General features: G+C 41.8%; 2 protein-coding genes and 2 non-coding genes across 5 annotated transcripts; all 4 read left to right on the top strand.

The window, feature by feature from the left end:
- Positions 1-9,540: 9,540 nt before the first annotated feature.
- nppc (natriuretic peptide C) lies at positions 9,541-12,431 on the top strand. The gene is made up of 3 exons (XM_052074665.1): positions 9,541-9,786; positions 10,324-10,616; positions 12,302-12,431. The coding sequence occupies exons 1-2, from the start codon at positions 9,694-9,696 to the stop codon at positions 10,591-10,593; spliced, it is 363 nt and encodes a 120-aa protein (XP_051930625.1). The 5' UTR covers positions 9,541-9,693; the 3' UTR covers positions 10,594-10,616; positions 12,302-12,431.
- Positions 12,432-17,160: 4,729 nt separating this feature from the next.
- ncl (nucleolin) lies at positions 17,161-24,210 on the top strand. Of its 2 annotated transcripts, XM_052074544.1 has the most exons (16): positions 17,161-17,329; positions 18,231-18,326; positions 18,418-18,532; positions 18,703-18,809; positions 19,048-19,309; positions 19,483-19,659; positions 19,914-19,994; positions 20,099-20,222; positions 20,889-21,025; positions 21,102-21,228; positions 21,309-21,445; positions 21,551-21,674; positions 21,918-22,060; positions 22,763-22,889; positions 23,033-23,343; positions 23,494-24,210. In XM_052074544.1, exons 1-16 carry the CDS (start codon positions 17,312-17,314, stop codon positions 23,556-23,558), a joined length of 2,151 nt encoding a protein of 716 aa, XP_051930504.1. In that variant the 5' UTR covers positions 17,161-17,311; the 3' UTR covers positions 23,559-24,210. The 2 variants fall into 2 exon arrangements, with proteins under 2 accessions (XP_051930504.1, XP_051930505.1); XM_052074545.1 differs by lacking the exon at positions 19,048-19,309 and having other exon boundaries at positions 18,703-18,795; positions 19,594-19,659.
- On the top strand, positions 18,830-18,967 carry LOC127606648 (small nucleolar RNA SNORA57). Its single transcript, XR_007963942.1, has one exon. It is a non-coding gene; the product is annotated as a small nucleolar RNA SNORA57 (small nucleolar RNA).
- On the top strand, positions 21,720-21,853 carry LOC127606646 (small nucleolar RNA SNORA75). The gene has a single exon (XR_007963940.1). It is a non-coding gene; the product is annotated as a small nucleolar RNA SNORA75 (small nucleolar RNA).
- Positions 24,211-24,818: the final 608 nt, after the last annotated feature.

The following is a 24,818-nucleotide window of genomic DNA, read 5'->3' on the forward strand; positions in this document are numbered from 1 at the left end:
AGGGCCATTACCAGTTCCTAATTCCGCTGAACAATCCGGAGCAATCAGGAATAGCCTCGTCTTAAAGGACGACTGGTAAAACTCAGCCAATGGAAAAGTCTGTCTGCATAGCAACATGGAGACGGTGCAATAACAGGCTCGTTCGAACCCCTCTTGAGTCAGTCGTGTCATGAGAAAACAGACTCGGGCACTGCGTACACCTGAAGTGGACAAAAAGCAGAAAATCCCACTTAACCTCCACTGTGTCAAGTACAATACTGTACACCCATATGACAAATGTATTTGGAATCGTAATGTACAGCGAAATGAAGATCCACACTCTAATTGCCCCACGGGGATAAATAAAGTTTTCTGAATCTGAATGATTGTAGGCAGTTTGGCAGCTCTTCTGTGCCCCCCCCCCCCACACACACACACACACACGTATATCGTTTGAGCGGGGACAAGGAATCGAGGGTTTGAATGTCGAATAGAGGGAACTTTTGTTGTCCTTACCTTGGTTCATTTCACCGAGTATGAGAGTACATCCTGTCGTCAGAAAAGATATTGCTCTTTTCACACTAGAAATGCCAGACATCTAAACGTTTGGCAAACTACAAAAAAAAGACTTGGTTATTAGATAAGACCACAGATGATGTGAAACATGTTTCCAGTGTTTTTTATTCAAGAAAATATGTTTTGCTACATGATGGATACACTGCATGAAAAAATGTCTTGAGTTGAATCTCTGTCATGAGAGTACGTCGATCTGTCATAAAACCAAATATGCGATGTTTAAGTCACAGTTTAACAAGCTCAGCTGTTAAAATAAAACACTAAAAACTGAACACATGAAAGAATCTTGAAATAATGCCGATTTTACAGTATAAACTGCAGCGTTTTCTTATTTTTGATTTGATGGTGAACCTTTTGAACTGAGCAGCAAGTGCAATACCACTTTCTTGTGTCTATGTTCCATTTTCCGTTTTACCGTCCCTGTCAGTTCTTTTTCTCTTGCCATCATTGCCACCCTTCTGTGGTGGCACTAAAAAAAATTCCCCAAAGTAAAAGCAAGCTGACTGAGGCAGAATCTTTCAAGTTATACTGAAGTCTTGTGAGCTATGCAGCGGTCGTGCGAGATTTTGTCTGAGTTTAAAGGCATGTTTTGCGCTAACACGTGTACAACTTTAGAGGAAGTCAATCTGATGGTTCCAAAAATTAATTCAACAAAGCAACAACACTGAGCCACAAAAGAGCAGATCTTATTCAAGGACTAATGACAACATTCTGTTCTTTCGAAGCCGCTGAATAATCCCTCCGACTTGCATTTGCAGAAACACATTACACGGTTTCTTAAGTGAGCGTGAAGCGTAGTAGAGTGGGGGATCCAAGTTTGTTTTACTAAGAATACCCATTACTTTTGTGTCCTCCAACACCTGTGAGCGAATGATGCTATGTGAACACACTAATATGCGTTTCACTGAGCCACATACTGTAGTCCACAACCACACCCCAGTTGTCCTTACTGCCCATGATCTTTCACTTGGAATCCAAGATTACCTCACATGCTGCTTGATGATGAGCTTGTGGTTACTTGACTTTATCGCAGATCAATTTGGGTTGAGGAAACCTAGGCAATCAATGTCCGCTCGTGAGCCAGATGTAATAATATGTCTGTGAAAACACTGACCACTTAGTACATCTAGAACTACAGTTGACCCCTGAAAGTGCAAGGGAAGAGGTCACTCAGAGGTTAGAGAGCAGTAACGGGAGCTGACGCGAGCATTTAACAGCAGAGCTGAGATTTTCTTCAATACTGCCAATCAACCGCCATTTCACAGCACTTAAGAGTGCCGTCTCCTTTCTTCTCGCATTTTGTGCTCAGCTGCAATGAAAACAGATCTTTATTGAATTAGTTACTGACTGTAAAGTTACCTGCAATCAAGCGAGCAACTTTTTTCTTAGGTCTTAGGCCAGCACGTCAATCTTGATGCGTATGAGTCCCTCGGCCCTGCTCCGTCCATCGCGCACAGTTGAAAGAGGCATTCATTCATATCATTAAAACAAATACATTTCATAAAGACGGATTACAAAAAGCATTTCTGAGATCATACATTAGAACCAAATAAGCTCATCTGCTAAATCTCAACTGGAAACGTGTTGTATTCACCAAGAGAAAAGCCAAAACGAAAAAAAAATTCCAGATAATATTTTGAAGCTAGCCTGTAATTTGCTGCGTGAACACTTACACAGGACTACAAAGTTTGACGTCAGCAATCACCCACTCAATCTGAAGCACATAGGACGGAGAAGTGATCGTTAGTTTGAACCCACTCTCCCAGCTGACCAGACCAAAGATGATTGATTTGTCTGATTTGGGCTGGAATTCACATGATTACGCTGATATTGAAATGGTGTGGTTATCCCAGCAGCCAGCGGCAGGTAGACTGCAAAATGCAGAATGCAACAACACCATAATCGCACCTCATTTCCAGCCAGCCAGAACGTTCTCAAACGTTTTCCTGTTGATAGGCTGGAATTTCTGGCTTCTGGTTTTAGGCATTGTAAATTGTGGTGACGTGCGGAATAATCTTTCTTTTATGACAAAGAGAGACGATTACAATGTTTGTCATTGCAGGCATCGTACACAATGCTAATACTTTGACTGCTTATTATTACCCTGATACGTGAAAGTTAGAATCAGTTCAATTCTGCCAAATATAAAAGCAAATAAAATGTGATATTATTAATTGGTCAGCAACAACTCAAAATATTCTAATGAAATGGATAAGGCACACAGATCGTTGTTGGAGAATTATTGTTTTTGTAGAATCCAAAAAACATAATCTCAATCAAAATTTACAGCCTTTTAAATTTCAAAATGCTTTTTTTTAATTATTCATTTGTATTTATTTTTTTCATTTCTTTTTGGTGAGGTACCCTGGCGCCCCTATAAAAAACTATTTTCTGTGGGCCGTGGCACTTTTTTTTTGTGTCTTTTACTTGGCAAAATTTAAAACACATTCATCCATTTTTTTTCACTGCTATCCTGTTCTTGGTCAAGGGTGAATTAGAGGATATCCCTGCTGATTTTCTGTTACTTAGGTTGTTTGAACTTATGCCAGGAAGTTCACAGTTCAAAAATAAAAAAATAATAATACATACATAACGTACAATTTATACAATTTATTGTTGGAAACATGCAAGTCTACATCCTGACAACTGCTGACTCTTTTGCAGTTTCAAATTTTGGCATGTGCGACATATGCACCTGTACAAGTTACTGTAATTGTTATGGTTTCAACATACGGGAGATTTGCTTCCCCTTGTGGAGGCATCAATTCGTCGTTAGGATTACCTGGAGGGTTGCATTCCAACTTGTGCGTGTTTTTAGTGAAGATGGACATCTCAAGATCGATGGCGCGTGCAAAAGCCACAACAACGTAGACGTTCTTGGAATTGTTCTGATCATGATGGATTCATGAAGGACCTGGCCGTTTATTTCTTGGAAGTGAGCAAGGTAATCACTCGACCGATATACTACCCTTACAAAATAAGTGACAGCACTGTTTGTTTATTTTTAAAGCATTAATTAAAAATGTAGTGACCATTAATGTGCAATGCATGTTAATTGAATTATGAGTGTATTCAAGTATTTATTCTTACTTTTCATATCTAAAAGTGCACTGGTAATTTCTGATGAACAACTAGGCCTACTACATTACTGTGTTGTCATGTGGGTCATTTTGGTGGTGCTTGGAATGAATGCCATTTTTGAAATGGTACTTGGTGTAAAATAAGGAATAATACTGCTAAGGTTTGAATGTGGAAAAATCAAATACGAGTCGAACAACGAAGAGGCGGAGTAGAAGGGCCGTGAACTTGAGTTCACTGAACTTTGATGAAGATGATCAGTGTTCTACAGTGGAATCTATTTTTATCTTTCGAGGCTTATTGTGTTGTGTTCTTATGTATGTGGTTTTCACCGTGTGTAGTGATGTCATGCCTTATGACCAGTTGATGGACACTCCAGGTATCGGAAACATCACCTTGAAGGTGGGTCCATTTGATTTTATTTTCACTTGGTGGACATTATTGCTCAGAGATAAAAATCACATTCAAATATTTTGCGTAAGACACTGTCAGGGTGCCCTTTTAGATAAATGATTTTGGACTTTGTGCTATGTTGTGATTTAGACTACAATTTTTTTTGGGGGGTGTCCTTGTTTTGCTCATGCTTTGTTTTCTGTGTTGCCCACTGAGTCTCACCTGTGTCTCCTCTGATCAAATTCTTCCTTCCCCTTGTGTCCTGTGCATCTGTTCACAGTCTTGTATTATGTCTTCAGTGTGTTTGGGTCCCGATTTCACTTAGGTCTTGTCAAATCCTCATAATGCAATGTGTAATGTTAGGTCATGCTGCTGTTCAGTATACTTTTCCAGGACTTTTGAACAATTTTCTGATTTGGAAATGAGATTTTAGAGCTTCTCCTTCCTTCATCTCCTGGCTGCTTTTGCTTCGTTTTAGTGCTTTCTTTTCACCACCAATTTATGTCCTACCAAAGAAAATGGAACAAGCGGAAAGAGAAGTGTTATGAGTCGGATGAACAAGAAATGGTTCAAACACATCGACTATCTCAGATGAAAGAGTGGAGCATGGACTCCACACACACAATTTGGGACAATATAACAAACAATGTAATCTTCAAATAAATTTTAAAATGGGACCCTCCAGCACGAAGGTCACTTGGGTCAAATTCAAGAAATTATGATTTTAAAATGCTGGATGGTCAGAATTATCTCCTCGGTAGAATACCAAGCCTTCTGGTCCCCTTGCATTAAGCAACGTATGTGGCAGATTACCCTCGATCTTCTTGGCCACAGTCAATTTTCGCCAAAGCACAGCTACTTGAGTCCTCTTGGACACCAGATTACCCGTGCTGCCTCCACCATCAATCCCTCAAATGCACCCACTGTCACTGATCTTAGTTCCTCTGACAATTGCTCTCGTTCCCGCTTACTCACCTACCCTGGTTTCATTTCCTGGTCCAGGGCCACCCATACCCGCAGTTCTGCTTCTGTAGTAGCTGAAGCTCCCAATTCTGACTCCAGGCCGTGCCAGTCCTCCTTAGTTCAGTATTAGGGCAGCAGGAGCAGCACAATTTCAAGTTATTTCCTGTCCCAGCTGGGTGGTCTCAGCTGTTCCAGTCCTTCTCAGTTCCAGCGAGACCTGCACTTGCAATCAAACCGTGGTGCTCTAGCGATGCACATCCTACAGCAACCACAAGACTCGTTTGCTCCGGCAGCCCAGCTCCACATTGGCATCCCAGTTATCCTCTTGAGCAGCAGAGCCAAGCTGCTAATGGCCGACATGCCAGACCCTCACCAGAACCTTTAAGAGACCCATGTTGCCTGCATCTGAGCAGCCGCTTTGACAGGCCCTGCCAAGCCCTTTGTTCCTGCTATGTTGATGGGCCCCAGAACAGCCTGTTTCTAGCCTAGCACTCTGTTTGTAGCGGCCTCCTCCAGGACCCCTTCTGCCATTCTGCCTTACTCGTATCACCCGTGGCTTGTCATTTATTCTCTTGACAGCCTCTCCTTGTGTGTCTACTGCAATCAGCTCTTCCCTTTCTCTTGTGTGATGCACACCTGTTCGTAGCATTGTAATAAATCTTCAGTTTATTTCGTTCCCTGTTGTTGTTTAATTTTTGTCAGATAATCAATAAGTTAAGTTCTTTCTACACCATGGAAGCCACATATTTTTGCCTCCAATACTTTTCTTTGATTATAGCTCCTTGCAACCTTAACAAGATAATCAGTACAGGTATAAGCAATAGAGGCAAATGCTTGTAGTGACGGGTATAAGATTACTGTACACCACTGAAAAGTGATTGTAATTTTGTCGTCCATACATGTTCATGGCACATTGAGCGGGTTAACTGTTAGAGGAATCTATGAGCAAAATTGTATCATGTTTAAAGTTTTATTTTAATTTGGGCACATCGAAACGTTTGGGTGCGTATCCAGGACCCCCCAAATGCCTGTGCCGGAGGGCTGTTGAAGTCCACAATTAGCACGTCAATGCAGGTGGGCAATCACGGGAGAGAGGGCGAAACTCGGTCACAAAAGGGGAATGAATAATTCGGGAATAGCGGTTGAACAACAAAAGACGAGTTGAGAACACTCGTCGCCCCCAGGCGACATTGGACATCCTCAAAGTCTGCAACATGTTAATTCGATGTAGACCAGAGAGAAAAGGCGCCAATGTACTGTTGGTTCAATGTTTAAAAACAGGTAACCAATCACTACCGAGGGGCCGGACCAGGGGTGCGGTATGCAAATATCGGGGGTATGTTACAATAAAAGTCTGAATTGGCGGGAAGGGAGCTCGAGTGTGATCGCGGAGTGACTAACCGTCGTTCGCTCTCAGAGATCCGCTTCCGCCGATATTGAAGACAATTTTCCTGTGTGCCGAGTCATTTCTTTAACTTTGTCCGAGAAAATCTCTGACATTAACTCATTGCTGTGCTATGTCAACATATTTGATGTGTCAGATGTGATGAAATGGACCAAAAGCGACAAGCTACAAGGTGTACAAATGTAATTCCTCTCCTTCATCCATTCACACACACACACACACACAAACACACGCACACACTGCCCTATTTTGTGCTGAGCTTAAGTCTGGCGCAGTGCCGTTTAAACTGTGCACCAAGCTGGAGTTTTCTTTCTTTTGGTATTTTACCAGAGTTTGCACTGGTAGAATTGGGTATAACCATGCATTTGCGCGGTTGTAGGATAAAACTTAGCTGAGTCCTGGCCAGTCATAGCTTGCACCCTTCATTTGCATTAAAATAAGGTTGGTCGAAAGGCACATGGTGCCTGAAATTACAGGAACAGAAATAGACTCTCTGGTGTCCGTGCATGAGATTGGCGCATACATCACCCCTTCTGGATGATGTAGTCGGACCGCCTTCCACCCCACGACCGTGCATCAGTGTGTGATTCCCCCACCTGCCACTAATTGTGACGTGTGGTCATAGTGGTGCAATCAAAATAGTTTGAAGATGATGATTAGAATTGTTCTACAAATTCACAATAATTCAGAGATTGTTTCCACTCTATTATCATATTTATGAATGAAATATGATGACATCCACCACACACGTCTGCAAGCATCTACTCGTCTCCCTGTGCTTCGATCAAATACACCAAGACCACGTTACACCACCTGCACTACCATCTAGTTGTTCATCAAATTGGCAAATGGGGGGGATGGTAGAAAACGGCGCCTAGTGACAAACCAAATTCACAATACCCTAAACTAGACTTGCTCCGGCATGATAATTTTTATTTTTCTGTGAACGTATCTAAATTGCAGATGAGTTTGAAGGCTATAAATAAAATCATTGGGTTGGCTTGTTTTAGGATGGATGGATCCACTGGATCCACATCTTGGGGCACCTTTTTTAGTTGGCCTGGACCGATTCTTTCCTTCCATCCATCCATTATCTGAATCGCTTATCCTCACGAGGGTTGCAGGAATTGCTGGAGCCTATCCCAAGTGTCAGCAGGGGCGGTACACCCTGAACTGGTTTCACACTCACAATAATTGAAGTGGGACAATTTTGAGTGTTCAATTAACCGATCATGCATGTTTTTGGAAAGTGGGAGGAAACCGGAGTACCCAGAGAAAACCCACGCAGGCAGGGCGAGATCATCCAAACTCCACACGGGATGGCCGGGACCCGATTTGAAACCGCGACCTCTGCACTGTGAGGCGGACATGCTAACCAGTCGACCGCTGTGCTTCCCTGACTCTTTCCCTCACTGGTTTTAGTCAAGGTAACCTCAGCATTACTACTACTTGCAGTCGTTTTCCTTCTTGAACAGACTGTGTACCTTGACAGTATCATATTTGAAAGAAAAACAAAAACATATAACTGTATGTATCAGTTGTGTCACATAAACCATCCAGTGTTCATCCAGCGAAAGTTTCTACCTCTATTACTACGTTTTGTATTTTGTCTGGCGCTTATTCTACAAAGTAGTCCGTTGTCATGTTATTGGAGACTAAAACTGGTGATATTGCATTAACTCTTTCCAGTGCATGTGCACATGCATGTCTCTGTGTGAACTAAAAGGGCATGGAAATTGAGCCTGATAGGTTGTTTGACATCTCATACTGGAAGCCTCTTGCACACAATGATTCACAGTAAAATTAAGCAATGTTTTCATAACCGTAACTGTGTGGTTTGTGCAACATAGTGACTGATTCCGTCCCACATAATAGGGTTTTCCCAGTTCATGAAACGTTTATGCATTGGGTCAGTTGTTACAGTGTCTGGTTGCTGTCTCCTGCAGAAAAGTCAACTCAACAACTCCAACATTTATTTGTGGGAATATTGTGATAGATAAAAGTTCTGAGCAAGCCACCAAAATACCCCTGGTGCTCTCCAGCAGCTGGAAAGCTCCCGACTGCTCCACTTTCTGACTCAAGTCTGTGTTCACGATTAGGTTAAAAGCAGAGGTCACATTTTGTATATCGTACATGGACATGACAAAAAATAAAACAGTCTTGTTGGATTTCAAATGACTTTTAAAGGCAGGTTGAGGGTCGAATCACTTTTGTACACGTCAAACTTGCTAACCGTTTTCATATTCTCACATGTTGCTATTAATCACTTTCACGTTGGATGAGATGGATCCATTCAATTTGCACCGAGTGCAATTCCCTTTTCGGCACAGCAAACACTGCCCCTTTGTGTCACAAAACAGACGGTGCTGCTTGTACCTTACAGACAAAAAAGCTGCCCCAGTGATCATCGTCAGTGATATTTATCGACTGCCTAATTTTACACGTCGTGTTTGTAAAACGTCCCAACTCCTTATTATTTTTTTTAGTATTTCAAAAGCTACAGTATGTTTATATTTGCATTTATACAACGTACAAAAAAAATGCAATACAGGGACAGACAGCCTTGACCATAACTTTATAGCCTGCTTGAAATGGTCATAGTTTCAACATGAAAACTCTTTGACAAATAATCATCATCATGAGAGGAGTAAAAAGCACGATTACAGGGTCGTGCTGTAATCGTCGATATGTCTTCATTTCCCACTAATTAGCTTGAGTTGCACGCTGAATTAACGTCTATTTGCGAGGTTGGTTGAAGGTCAAAAGTGGGATATGCACACAAATGATCACATTTTTCTCTCCACTTAGAGAGGAAACATGAACTTGTGCCCAGGATTTTCAGATCTGCTGACATTCTCGCACCAAATTTGCTTCGGCAATTCTCAGCCTTTGAAATCCTTGCACCATCAGTTTCCGATGCTGCATCCCAGCCAGAGTTTCAAAGTGGGGTTTAAAACAAACGTATGCATATTTATAGATCAAAGTCTATCCCATTTCCTCCAAAGCCCCTATGACCGGAGCTTGTATCATTCAATTAATCCTTGGCATGACGTACTCAGGGGCAGGTAGAGAAAACAGGGAATTGGCGAGGAAGGCGACCATTACGCAGGTTGTCATGACATCACCGTGGGCTGGCTATAAAGTGCTCTATGGGTTCATACACACAACCAGATGAGCACTTGAGGAGCTTTGGACTCCAGGACGAATCCGAAGCTTTTATTGGCTTCCGTACTACGTACGCCCATCCTCTTGTTGCGCACTGACCAGTGGAATCCCCCCCTTAGAGTAGAATTTTGAAGATGAACTTGTCCTACTTGGTAGCTTGTGGACTTATGGTCACGCTGCTTTCGGGGAGGATGCGCGCAAAACCTTTATCTGAGGCGAGGCAGGAGGTAATTTAATCAATGGTTCATTGAGTACTGATGCTGCGGCGGAGGAATCCACTCACTGATGATTTCAAGTCCGATTTCTGCGTTTTAGTCATGTTAGACACTTTTATCGAGGCGCGACAATTCGTTTTTTTGCCTCTACTCAAGAAGCTATCGTCTATCCTGATTGTTTACCTGCTGCCAAACTGATACAAGTGATTTGATGCCATTTGTTTGGAAAATTACCATTATGCACAAACCAGAAGTTTCAATCAGGCTAGTTAGCAGAAATCATTCGATTCCTAGAACTAACTGCCTTCGAATTAATATAACCTATTGGCTATCCACACAGACCAGTTGAAGTAAACGTACCTGGCCCGCATACTCTCATCTTCATGAGTGAAAAACGCTATTTCTTTCTTCGTGTATTTGCGTCAATCGGTTATATGCACATTGCATCAACTTTAAATTTCTCATTCAACGTTGCGATGCAAACGTTCTCCAAAACGAGCCCTTTCTGATGACGTCACTAATAACAACTTTCTGATGTATGTGTTTCAGTCCCTCCGAAGTTTTCTGGGGGACGAGCTGACGGACCTTTTGGAGTCAGAGGAGCGAGACAGGCGGGTAGATGCTGTGCGCGCTCGGATGCGCTTGCTGCGAGATTTACGCATGGATACCCGGAGAGGGATGTGGGCTCGGCTGCTCAACGACCAGCCCGCACCGAAGAAGCACAAATCTGGAAGCAAGAAGGCGGGCTCCGCGGCGCGGAGTGGCTGTTTCGGACATAAGATGGATCGGATAGGGACCATCAGTGGTATGGGCTGCTAGTATTGGATCACAGCTTTTTGACGGTGAGTGTAGACCACACGTTTCCCTTTAGAGTCATTGCACTTGGAAGTACTACCGCATATATTATATAGATTGAATTTAAAAGTGAGAAAATAAAGGATCAATGTGTGTGTAGGGGTTTGCAGGGGTGTATGGAGTGAGAGAGAACATCTAAACAGAATGTGTTCAGTGAGTTGCAGCCAATTAGTTGCAGAAAAATGGGCCTCTCCAGACAATCCCTTAAAGCAGGGGTATCAAACATACGGCCCATGGGCCGGAACCGGCCCCCAAGGGGGTTCGATCAGGCACGCAGGATCATTTAAAAGTGAAAAAATGCATAAAAGACACAGAATGTGTCCCCTCACTATTTTGATCAGAGAAGAATACAACAGCAGTCTCAGTCTGTCACTGAGACAGACCCAACACAGCAGACGCTATGACCTGTGATTACTTTATTCTTTACACATTTAATAGCACTCTTCTTAGTTTCTAAGGTGTAAGCAGGGATTACATTTAGATTTTATATGCACATGTGTAAATGGTCTCAAAATTCCTTTCTTTATCAATCTCAATCTTAAAATGCATTACTATATTTTTCAACACCAATTACTTGATATCGTTTTGTGTCTTGGTACAATCAGTGGGATCAGTTGCAATGCATATATGTGAATGATAAAAGTAGATTTCACATTTGTCTAAGCAAATCTAAGGTGCTTCTTGAAATGTTTTGTAAAAGATATGTTCATCAAATGTCAACATTTTCCTAATGTTCTTGTGCTTCTTTAGACCAAAACAAAGGAAATACATATTATTTCGGTTATTTATAGCAGAGTATGGTATAATTTTAATGGTCCGGCCCACTTGACATCAACCGAGGCCGTACGTGGCCCACAACGTGAAATGAGTTTGACACCCCCTGCCTTAGAGCAACATCTCTTCGCTGTTGCGCTTTTGAAGAGTATAGCACGTACAGTATGCATCCCACTGGTCGAACAAAAGCAGTTCCTGTGGGCTCTAAAAAAAGTCCTGAGGGGTACATGAATATGTAATAATTGTCAAAACTAATATACAGATCAGCCACATAATACTGTAAATCTATTCAACCCTAACTCTGTGTTTGGGTTCCCGTGATGTCAAAACACATCATAACCATCTCATTTGTGATGTATATGTTGACTGTTGCTGAAGCAGTGGTTCAAGCTTTTGTTGCTTGGCACCTAAAATGGCAACTACTGTTCTACTCATGAAAGGGTCTTTTGAAGTGAAATGTGGGATGTAATCAAGGATGTTCTCTGACAAGAAGTGACGCTGTTACCAATGTGCCCATCACCATTATGCAGTGAATGTAGTAGAAAAATGGCGGTTGCAGCAATGTTGGCATTTCCTGATAGGAAAGTGACTTGTTATACGTCATTATTGCGGAAGTGCGTAAATCTATCATGACTACAGTAAATGACTCACGTGTACAGTAAGTCGTCATTGTCATGAAATGGGGAGTGTGTCTATTTGATCCACTCGCAGCCATTTTTCCTCCCATGTATTGCAAATGCATTTTATTTGTCAGCCTGTGTGTGTTCTCCTCAGACGAAATGGAAAAATGAAAGCGCACAGCAGTAGTATTTAGTGACTGCGTAATGTGTAACAATGAATGAATACATCAAATAAGTTAACACTACTAACAATTTCTATCCTCTTCTCTTTTCTCTAGATCTCTGAAGGATGGGTTTGAAGAATAGCATTTTATTCTCACCTGTAGGGGAAAAAAACTCAACAGATTTTCGGTACAAAAGTCATCACGACCAGCATAAAAAGAGACTGAGATGACAATACTAGAAAAAGCCTCATATAAATATATCTAATAAATATGCAGGTACCTGTATATAGAGAGATATATACCAGACAAAATGTCCAGACAATGGTGTAAAAACTACAAACCGCAAAGCTGTATAATTGTTGCTGCTGTACATTCGTGCACTTCATCTTCTCCTTACAAAAAATGTATTTATGTTAAGACTATTTATATGTTTATAAAAAGAGCTATTTATAAATGAGTTTTATTTATGTAACAGTTTGAAAAAGGATGCAAACTGCAGGTTGATTCTGTTTGTAACTTTTTATTTTGTCTCAAATAGTTGTGATTGTTTTAAAAAAAAAAGATTAAAAAAAGAATATTCCATGTGCACACGTGTGTCTTCTCAGGCTCTTGTTTTCATGAATGGAATACAAGCTTGGTAATTGATATATCAGTTGGTTTCCGTGTAGGAGAAAATGTGTGCTGACTTACTGGAGTAAAAAAATAGACATTTCTGAATCCAGCCATGTATTATCATCCAGCCATGTATTATCATGGCTGGATTCATGCTCCCCATGCTGAGGTGCAGGGTCCAGATTCGGGATGTGGCCTTCCTGTGTGGAGTTTGCATGTTCTCTCCCTGTGCCTGCATGGGTTTTCTCCGGGTACTCCAGTTTCCTCCCACATTCCAAAAACATGCATGCCAGGTTAATGGAAGACTCTAAATTGTCTCTAGATGTGGGTGTGAGCGCAGATGTTTGTTCATCTCTGTGTGCCCTACGATTGGCTGGCAACCGATTCAGGGTGTCCTCCGCCTACTGCCTAAAGACAGCTGGGATAGGTTGGGAAATGCTGCCTTGTATTTCCACAGCTTTGATGACCATGGTTCTGATAAGTTATTTATGGCCATTGGAGGAGCTACAGTACATGCTGGCCAGCGGTGGTCATAGCCACCCCTGGTCACTCTCTGGCCACCCTCGTAGCTTCCCCATTTCCCCACTTTCACTAATACGTCTGCATATTCAAGGAAAATTACAATTAACCTGAATGCAAACTGTTAGAGGACCTGTACAGAACATTCAATTCTTACAGTCAATGTCGATAATTACTTTCAGACCATAGCAGGCAAACAACATGGCTGAGAGGTCATTCTGTATCATACCCTCACAGAAACCAAGTAACGAAAGGTTAGTCTCTACATTAAGTAAAAGTACCTCGCTCACTGAAAGAATGACAAGCTGAGACGAACTCAAGGCATCCGCGACGGATCTTCAGGAAACAAACTATGAATTGGTAACTTGTGTACATAAGCCGAAAGAAGAGAAATAAAACGAGTTTATGGTGGTCTTCATTAGAAGGTACTTAAGAAAGCAATGCATGCTTTGTGTTGGGGTCTACTTTATTTGGACTCTTATTAATTAAGACACGCAAGAAATAAGCGAGGAGGCGTGCAGTACCAATAATGGTCAGAAGAGAGCGACAAATCACACTGAAAAAGTCCTGGACGACTATTTGAAGCAAAAAAAAAAATCATCTGATGACTACAAAACGAATAAAATAAATGCCTTGATGACAAATAATGAAAACCCTGATACAGTTGATGAACCTTTTAGTGAGTTTTCTAAACTCAACGTCTTTGTCCAGTCAAATGAGAACGTTCTACAACTGTTATCAGAAGAAGAGAAAGAAACTGATCGGGCATTTCGGTGTAGGCCCAAAAAATTTGAATTTTAGCACTTTCAGAAGAAAAAACGGAAAAGGGGACTATTATTACAAGACGGCAAAAGGACGACGTGGGATCCGACGACAGTGTATCTTCGACAGGACGATCAACAGAATCATGCACAGTCAGGGTGGTTTCCTGCAGCAGTGGTTTGACGTCATCATCATCATGATCGGCACGACATAAGGAACAAGCTGAAAGAGCTTCTCTGATTGCAAAAGCAGAGAATTTAAAGGAGAAACAAGCTCTGAATATGGAAGAATAGAAGTTAAAGGCAAGGAAGGAGCAGCTTGAAACTGAAACTCAAATTGTTACTTCTACTGCAAAGATAAAAGTCCATGAGGAGTGTGAGTATGAAGCCAGTGAGAATAGAAGTTAAAGGCAAGGAAGGAGCAGCTTGAAACTGAAACTCAAATTGTCACTTCTACTGCAAAGATAAAAGTCCATGAGGAGTGTGAGTATGAAGCCAGTGAGAATAATCAAACCGGGAAAGAAGGATGAATCAGCTGTGCATGCTTACCTTTTGGCATCAACATACAATATTACACCTTTAGTTTTAGATGAGCTCAGTAACCAACAAATAATATAACACCTTGAAAATTGACACATTTACACGGATTATTGTTGATCCAATGTTAGAAATTTTCTTGGACAAAGTTAAAGAAATGACTCGGCACACAGGAAAATTGTCTTCAATATCGGCGGAAGCGGATCTCTGAGAACGAACGACGGTTAGTTGCTCTGCGATCACACTCGAGCTCCCTTCCCGCCAATTCAGACGTTTATTGTAACATACAAGGAAAACACTGCCCCCGATATTTGCATACCGCACCCCCGGTCCGGCCCCTCGGTAGTGATTGGTTACCTGTTTTAAACATTGAACCATCAGTACGTTGGCGCCTTTTCTGTCTGGTCTACATTGAATTAACATGTTGCAGACTTTGCGGATGGTCAATGTCGCCTGGGCGCGACGGGTGTTCTCAACTCGTCTTTTACAGTTCAACCGCTGTTCCCGAATTCTTCATTTCCCTTTTGTGACCGAGTTTCGCCCTCTCCCCCGTGATTGCCCAACCGTATTGACTTGCTAATTGTGGACTTCAACAGCCCTCCGGCTTTGTGCACAGGAATTTGGGGGTGCTGGATACGCACCCAAACGTTTAGATGTTCCCAGATTAAATGAAACTTTAAACATGATACAATTTAGCTCATAGATTCCTCTAACATTCAATTAATTTAGACATGTTGCAGGCACTTTCCTATCATGTAAAACAGTGTATAGTACAGTAGTAGTATACTGTAAACGAAGCTATATAAAGCCATAATGTGAAATAAAGTGGTCCTCCATTGAATCTGAGAAAAACAAGACACCAGTTACATTTCATAGCCTGTCCGAGTGAGAGTCTAATGAAATTAGTCATCAGCTCTACCAACTGGCCCACTGGATGTCACGCTAAAAAATGGCCTTGTGGAATTTACACAATTTACCTAGGAATAAGGCGGAGCGCAGCCCGTCCATCGTCTTCCATGTTTCAAAAACATAGTATGTAGTGTAGAGGCTGGATAATTGTTTGTCTGTACAGTGTATGATTGTGATTGACTGGTAACTGGTCCAGGTTGTACTGTGCCTTTTGCCCGTAAGTCATCAGGGATAGGCTCGAACTCTTGAAAATTCATTGATGGATGTTGAGAGGATGTGGATAGCCACTCTGCAGTGTGCACAGAGATCAAGAGATGAGAGATGTATAACGCAATGCTGCCTCAGTGTGGTTTTTAAGGTCAATTACTTAAACATGCTGTTTGTGTACCATCTGGGGGGGGGGGGAGGATTCTCTCCATAACAACCTAACTGATAATAATAACAGTACACTTCCCAGAAGAAAAAAAATATGGTAAGTTAGTGTGACTTTTAAGTTATGAATGTAAATGATATTCAAGGCTAAATATCCTATAAAATGTCAAACACATACATAAGGTGAAAGCCCATGTTTAACTGAGGATTATGAATATAATATAAAGATTTTAGTTTCTGATTATCTTTATATTAGTTTTTTATTATTTCTTAGTTTTATTGATTTTTATCCATGATTTCTAAATGTAGTTAATAAACAATGTAATGGTCTTATTCATGCACAATTTGATATATGGCGAATATTTGCTCAGTATGAGATTTTTTGTTTTTTTCTCATTATTATTAATAAAGGGGCCTTGCAGTAAATAGTCTGCTATTTTCTCAAATGCATGGGGCACACTTATAAGCAAATAGTCCTGCCATTATGATCATCACCTTCGTGAACAATATTTTCCTCTTCCTGTTTTGCTGTATCATCCCATATTTAATGTCCTTAAATTCCAATCCGGGTGAATCATGGTCAATCTCAGAATACCCAGGAATTAAATTATAATTTTAAAACCTGCTTGTTTTGGCATAGAAACTATGAAGCAATGTAATGAAGCCATTGCCTCAATCAAGTCAATGTTATTATTATGCACGGCTATAATTGCACTCCAAATTATTTTGTGCCAATTTAAATGTTCATTTGAAAGGTTTACAAGCAGTGTTTTGCAATTAAACATCAAATCAAGAACAATCCTAATAGCTCCAATCTAAAACTAATTGTAAACTGTCACTTTTTAAGGGTCTGTAAAGGCATTTTACAAATACGGGTTGAATGTTTTTTCAGTGCAAGAGTAGCCGGTGGCACAGACTGAACCAAGTTACACGTGCTATATTTAAACCACGTGGTTCAGGACAGCTGCATTTCGAAAGCATACAGTTTGCCTCCTGCATGGCCATACGCGAAGTGCAGTGTGAAGGAAATTCAACAAATTGGCTACCTTACTTATGCAAACGATGTATTTCCAACCATTCAGTTTTACAACCACCGCTAATCTAATTTGTATTATTTAAATGTCCTACAAAACAAACAGTTGTATTATCTGAAGGTCGTTGAAACAAACAACAGTTTAATTTCTCCGTGCAGGCAAGGCGCGGGCACGATAAAAAAGAGCTCCTGTGCGATTGGACGACACAGTCACGTGGCAGGACCTCTCGTGAACGCGCTCAGCTAGAGAGCAAGAAGCGCGTCCTCTTCTCTGTCTTTCCTGTCCAGTGCCCCATTCGAATAGGCACCACCACGTGCATGCAGTAGTAATTTGTCTGCTTCTTTTCAACGTCCATTTCATTGAAAAACGCCGCTCGCACAATGGTGAAGTTAGCGAAGGTAAGATTAGCAAATGCGTATTTTGTTGTAAAAAATTGTTTAGCATTTCCTGTTGTTGGAAGATCCTTTCCGCGCATGAGGCCTGCATGTCGTGGTTGTTGCGCTTTTAAGAAATGCGATTATAATCTGCTGGGAATGACGTCCTAACCCTGCCATCAAATGCTTTATTAAATAAAGCCTCCGTCGAATGCCAGATTTGAAGTGAGCAAACGTAGTATATTTTTTTGTCAGCAAAATGTACATCTTCCTGGATTTAGAGCGGCCATGTTGCCTCGCTGTTGGTAGCTAGCGTGGCCCGCTAACGGTTAGCCACTCAAGATGGCATTCGTGCGCGTCCTCGCCTTGATCCTGCAATTTCGTCGCAGAGATGATCTCAATTTACTGCCGGATTGGTATTGCCACAGTCAAACGGCGCACAAAATGTCGCTTTGTGGAAAATGTTTCAGGACGGCATTTGCACGGGGGTTCGCTGTTGTATTAAAATAACGATTGTTCGACTCTGATGTTACGCGTTGCGATGTAATGTCTTTATCCTGCTTTGTTGTGTCGCCTTTTTCGTAGATAACGTAACAAATTCCCCCAGCGTTGTTTGTCTTTATAGTTTAACATTAGCTTGAATGCTAACATGCAGAACGGCAGCGATCCACGTGGGTTTCGCGCCTCCCCCACAGTCAAACACGAGGCAGAACACACGTCGCCCACATTACGTCTCCCAACTTGACCTCCACACTTGATGCATTAGACAATAATTTATTGAATGTAGGCATACTATACAATACGAAATTTTACTCAGAATTCTAATAAAGATATTACAACATAATACTCCACTGCAATTGAGGCCTTTTGTGATTGCCGGGAAATGATACTGATTCGATTAATTCAGATTTCCATCCCATTTTAGGCAGCAAGTAAACAAGCAAACCAGAAGAAAAAAGCCCCTCCGCCTCCCAAGGAAGTGGATGATGAATCAAGTGAAGAGGACAGCGAAGAGGAGGAAGTATGGGTTTATTTCCATTCAAATTCCTGTGTATATTTTTTACCATTTAGCAAAGATGTAACAAAGTTTGTCTGATTGGCATGTTTTGTAGAGTCCCCCACCAAAAGTGGTGAAGAAAGCTACACCAGCCAAAGGCGCCAAGGTTAATGCCAAAAACGGCAAAGCTGCCAAGAAAGCTGAAAGTGAAGATGAGGAAGATGATTCTGGTGAGCTGTGTTATTTAACACTCAAAAATTCTAATTTCTGGAAAGCATTTGTTCCGATGCACTAAGAATAATGTAATGATTAGTAACCAAAAAGCAAAAAAACCTGTTGCTGTGCTAAACACTTGACAAATAAACTAGGATTAATTAAACGAGTTCATTTGTCTGTCCAGAGTCTGAAGAGGAAGCCCCACCCCCTAAAAAAGCCCCTGCAAAAGCAGCTGCAAAATCCGCACCCGCTGCGGCTGAAGAATCGGATGATGATGGTAGGTCTTGCCAGGTTGTTTAGCATTGACCGACCCTCCGTTTCTTGGCATGCATGTGGTTGTCCGTACTCATGCTTGTAATGTTTGGAGGAACAGTAACCAACAGCGCTATGTCTTCGGTGCTGGTGTGTTTTATTGTCCACCAGTTCTATCCTCAATCGCTGTGACACAAAGAATGCTTTCAAAATTGCATCGTACTTTATAGTGTTTGGGAGAACCTGCTGATTTGGTGTGCTGTCTCTAGATGAAGAGTCTGAGGAGGAGCCCCCACCACCCAAGAAAGCAGCCAAGTCTGCTGCAAAGGCCCCTGCCAAGCAAGTGAAGGCCAAACCTGCAAAGGAGCCCTCTGATGATGATGATGAGGAGGATGAGGATGACGATGATGAATCTGAGGAAGAGGCCCCTCCTCCCAAAAAGGCTGCAAATCAAGTTGCTAAGTCAAAGGCTAAGAAAGCTAAACAACAACAACAACAACAAGAGGAGGAGGAGGATGATGATGATGACGAAGAAGATGGTAAATCAACGCATGGGTCTTTAAGTTTGTGAATTTTGCAAGTGATGATCAACAAGGGACTTAATACTGAATTCTTAGTGATGTCACCTTACTATGTATCTGATGGTTACCATGCTGTTTGCACTTGGCTACTATTTTGTCCACATGGCTGAGTGGCTTTCTGTGGGTTTCAGAGTCAGAAGAGGAAATGGACACAACACCAGCTCCAGCAGTTGCCAAAGCAAAGAAGGCGGGCATGGTAAAAGCCAAGGAGGAATCGGAGGAGGAGGATGACGATGACGAAGATGATGATGAGGAAGAGGAGGAGGATGACGACGACGACGACGAAGAGGAGGAGGATGATGATGAGGGTGAGTTATGAAATCCAACTAATCTTAGTCGTTATTGCCGCCCGTTTAATGAGCCGTTGGAAAGTCGGGAATTTGGAAGGATCCGTGTTATAGATGTCACAATAAATCCATCTTTCAAGTACCCATTTCACAGCAGGTCTGGCCGAGAAATCATAAACCTACACAGTCGGATGCAATTGAATTGGACACTCCACCAACCCAATTACATTGAAATTTGAAAGATTGAATTTTAACTGTGCAACTTCACTTAACAGAAGCTCCGGTGACTCCTGCTAAGAGGAAGGCAGATGGCAAGAAGGACACACCTCCTGCCAAAAAGGCCAAGTCAGAAGAAGGTGGTAGTGTATTCTAACTTGTTGATAAAATGTCCTTTTGTGAATATGACTGACATTTGCTCATGTCACCTGTACTAAAGTACATTTAATATCTTGTCTTAAAGGTTTCTGTCTGTTTATTGGCAACCTGAACTCTAACAAAGACTTTGATGAAATCAAAAATGCGGCGAAGAAATTCTTCACCAAGAATGACATTGAGGTTGCCGATGTCCGGCTAGGTGCAAGCAGGTAAGGCATTTTGTTCCAAATTCAATTAACACACCGCATTTTGACGCCACATCATATTAAAATTAAGGCAGTCTCGGGGGGCCATTTCTATATTACACATACACGAGGCACAATGAATTATTGGACAAAGTATTGGTAAACGTATATCGACTTAAAGCGAGTGCAAAACTGAGTTCGGTTCTACTTGTGAGTGCATTATGTACTTCGTTATTTATTTTTATGTCATTCAATTTTGTATCCGAATTGGACAGGTGGGCAGGTTCTACGCCAGGTTCCCTCACATCTGTCTCGTTGCCGTGTGGCTCATCAGAAATGGCCGGCCTAAGCATTGCAATATATTATATTATCGTTTTTTGAAAATGTATATTTTTTACCAAAGTGATCTGATTTACTTGAGGGACCGGTCTGTCCTTCTCTACCCTGTAAATAATTGGTTCCATAGTAACTTGTAGTTTTAAGTACCATACTTATCCAAGTCTCAGTCTACATCCATATTGCATATAATGTACTTTGACTCATGCTTCTTTCAATTTTCACTTGCTGGTTTGAAGAGTAAACCTTCCTGTTAAATTTTTTTGGTGACCAATAAGTTTCTGTTGTGGTTCTGCTAGGCTTCCTCGGGTATCTTTTTTTTAAGCGTCTTTCTTGCATGACTTTCTTACACAGGAAATTTGGCTACGTCGAGTTTTCATGCGAGGAGGATATGCAGAAGGCACTGGAACTCAATGGCAAAAAGCTTATGGGTCAAGAAATTAAGCTGGATAAGGCTAGAACCAAGGAAAACTCCCAGGACTGCAAGAAAGGTGCCCTTGGTGTCCAATTGCACACCACATCAAATGGAATGGCGTCATTTACAATGTTGACTTTGTCTGTCCTCAGAAAGGGACTCGCGGACCATTTTTGTTAAAAACCTTCCCTTTAGTGCCACTGTTGATGACTTGAAGGAGGTTTTCGAAGATGCAGTTGATGTCAGGTTGCCAGTTGGCCAGAATGGGTCCAATAGAGGGTAAGGGAGCTTTCACTCAAGACGCTATTAAAAAATAATATTCACCCAGCATGCATTAAATGTTTCATGGTCTTTTCCAGAATCGCCTACATAGAGTTCAAAACTGAGGCTGAAGCAGAGAAGATGCTGGAAGAGGCACAGGGTTCCGATATTCAGGGGAGGTCCATTATGCTGGACTTTGTCGGAGAAAAAAGCCAAAAAGGAGCAAAGGTCACAGGTAAATGTAGAGCTAACTGCTTTTCCCTTTTGTAAACTTGTTGAACGAAGAGGATGAAAGGGCATCTACTCGATGATCTAATGTCCATATTGCCGTGTCTTGCAGCTGCAGCCAGCAAGACATTAGTGGTGAATAATCTATCCTTCAGCGCCACAGAAGAGGCCTTGCAGTCCACGTTTGAGAAAGCAGTTTCCATTAGAATCCCACAGAGAGATGGTCGACCCAAAGGGTATGTAAACCCTTTGGCAACATCTGTGTTACACCATTTGATTGCACCTTCTCATGAGCTCCTGACAATCTTGCCATGATTGTGTATGGATTCGCACGAGAAGCAGAGCCAGTGCACAGTTTGAACAGCCTCACCCCCAGCTCCATGAGGTTACTGGCCATGTCTGCTGTGCTAAAAGTGTTTAACACGTGATGACCTTTTGTCATTTGAAACCCGCATGGTCATTGTCTCTGTCTTCCACAGTTTTGCATTTTTAGAGTTTGACAGCGCAGAAGATGCGAAGGAAGCCTTGGACACACTGAACAACACAGAGATTGAAGGCCGCTCAATCCGACTTGAGTTCAGCCAGAACAGCGGGAGGCCAGAAGGAGGCAGGGGAAATTCTGGTAGGTCTTCAAACTGGACACTTTGGATTCTTTGGTTTGTCAGACATGGGAATGGGTACCAAGTCCAGGTACAGATTAATTATTTAAAACTAGTGTCGATTTTTCGCCCAGCATGTACTCAACACAGCGACGGCTCTGTTGCTATGAATGTAGCATATGAGGGGCGTTTCACTCTTGGCATGACTGATTTCCACTCAGTGCAACTGTTAGACTCAAGTAAAAAGTTAGGTTATTCTTATTTTGCGTAGTTATGCCTGGAGAGGGACGGGGAGAGTCACAAGCAAGCGCAACAAACAGAAAATGTACACCACTTTCCTGAAGTGCTTTTCGTAGACCAGAAGCATGTTTCCACCATTATTGCTTTGTGGTTTTAACATCGTTTAACAGTAATTTGCTAAAATAAAATTTGATCGATTGTTTTATATATATATTAGTTATAGTTGCAAGGCAATTTAAAAATATTTCTATTTTTGTGTTGATTTTCTAAACTCAAAAATTAGTTGAAGTACCGGATCAATAACCTGTTTGATTAAAATCTAGTCAATACCCATTCCTGATCAGATATGATGAAAACTTGATCTACTGGAACTCTGTGATGAATTCAGATAGTCAAGTCCTGATCTAGTCTTGCACACCTCAGCTTGGGGCTTGTCTTGTTTCATGTCCAAATGATCCGTAACATTTTAACTGCATTTTTGCCAGGTCCCACAAAGACTTTGTTTGTCAAGGGTCTCTCAGAAGAAACCACTGATCAAACCCTCAAAGATGCGTTTGATGGCTCAGTGAGTGCTAGGATCGTCACAGACAGAGATACGGGGTCTTCTAAAGGGTACGTTTTTACAGCTGCATAAATGTTTTCCGTCTTTGTGAGACAATGTAGAAGAAATCAAACTTGTGCAATTACATGTTTTGGATTGTAGCAACCCATGTTTGGTGATCTTTGACAAAGTGAACTGACCATTTTCTCTTTAGCTTTGGGTTTGTGGACTTTGACAACGAGGATGACTGCAAGGCAGCCAAGGAAGCCATGGAGGATGGTGAAATCGATGGTAGCAAGGTGACCCTGGACTACGCCAAGCCCAAGGGCGAAGGTGGTTTCCGTGGAGGGCGCGGCGGAGGCGGTTTTGGCGGCTTTGGTGGCCGTGGCGGCGGCGGCTTTGGTGGCCGTGGCGGCAGAGGAGGTCGCGGTGGCTTTGGCGGCCGTGGTGGCGGCGGCTTCGGGGGCCGAGGAAGGGGAGGTCCTCGTGGAGGTGGACGTGGTGGCGGACGTGGCGGCTTTGGAGGTAAGTGTCAGTTTCAGGTTTCAAGTTGTATATTTATCAAATATTAAAATTGACCAACTAATCATCTTTGGTCATTTGCCTCCCAGTTACCTCTGTAGAGGATGTTGCAGGAATAGAAACATGTGCTGACTTAACTATTATCTCTTTTAGGTGGACGAGGTGGTGGAGGATTTGGAGCCAAGCCCCAAGGGAAGAAAATTACATTTGATGACTAAATCTTTTTTTCTTTTTTTTGTTTTTTACTTTTTGAATGGACTCTGGTTTCATCAGTTTTCAGAGCTTTTGGACATTCCAGAAAGCGTCATTGATAAATATTTAACTGTTAACGGGCATTTTAGCCCTTGTATTTAGGATCCTCCAACTTTACCCGCCCTCTGTGCCAAAGTGGTACATTTGACTTTTCGACTCACATGAGTACTGAATGTCCGGAATTAAACGCCTGCACCCCTCCACCTCTTCAGTTTGTAATTCTAAAAGAAAGACGGAACGGGTCTGGATCTGTCAAAACAAGTTTGCTGTGAAAACTGAGGCTAGATTCCCCCCACTGCCCCTTCCGATACATGTATAAATTAAACCGTTTGTATAATTTCTATTTTACCGTTTTGTAAAGAACTACACGTGTATCCACATTTTCGTTTTGTCATTTAGTTTGCTTTAGTCTTACTGTAATGTGTAAAACATTTTGTTAGGATTCAGTCCTCCAGAGTTTGGTGTAATGGCGATGATATTGTCGGGATGTGCTCTGTTCAAGATGGAAAATGACTGCACCTCTCAATTGTGTAACATATTTGTAGTGTGTTGACTTGTTTCCCCATCAGAGAATCAAATCTTCTCGATGAATAAACCTTGAAGGTGGTGATTTTTAAACTCGTTCTCATTTCGCCTGGTCTGTTAATCTCTGCCATTATTGAAAGCTCCAGTCTTGATAACTGTTGCTTCTCGCCAATTGTAGTAGAAAGTCAAATGACTAATCTGCCAGGTTTGTCAATTTGGGAGTTTTCGCTGGCAGTGTCAAATTCAGGGATGGCAATTTTCCGCGGAAATCCGCTGTTTTATTTCTTAAATTGATTTTTGTGAATCGTCTAAATCCGTTGAGAAAATTTTAGGGGGTGGGTCAATCTTCCGATTTTAAACGGCCTCTATGATGTCTCGTTATGATTGGTCGCCCCCGTCCAGGCCACGCCCCTCCGCTTTTTTTCCATCACTAGCCATTTCCATCCCTGCAAAGTGGTAATGCACGTGGCTTATTCATGATCTCGGAGCAGTGCTTTCGTCAACAATGAAACAATTTTTTTGTTAATGCCTTTTTCAGGACATGCTTTCCATTGATGGACAATGGCAGCAGTGTCAAAGGGTTGGAAATGAAGAAAGATAAATGAACATAATTTATGTGCAACCCAGCAAAACGAACAATGCGTTGTAGATGGCGGTAATGGTAAATGTGGCCACAAACTAGATGGAAAGGCTACCACGCA

Source organism: Hippocampus zosterae, chromosome 8 (assembly GCF_025434085.1).
Source record: "Hippocampus zosterae strain Florida chromosome 8, ASM2543408v3, whole genome shotgun sequence".
Lineage (NCBI taxonomy): Eukaryota > Metazoa > Chordata > Actinopteri > Syngnathiformes > Syngnathidae > Hippocampus > Hippocampus zosterae.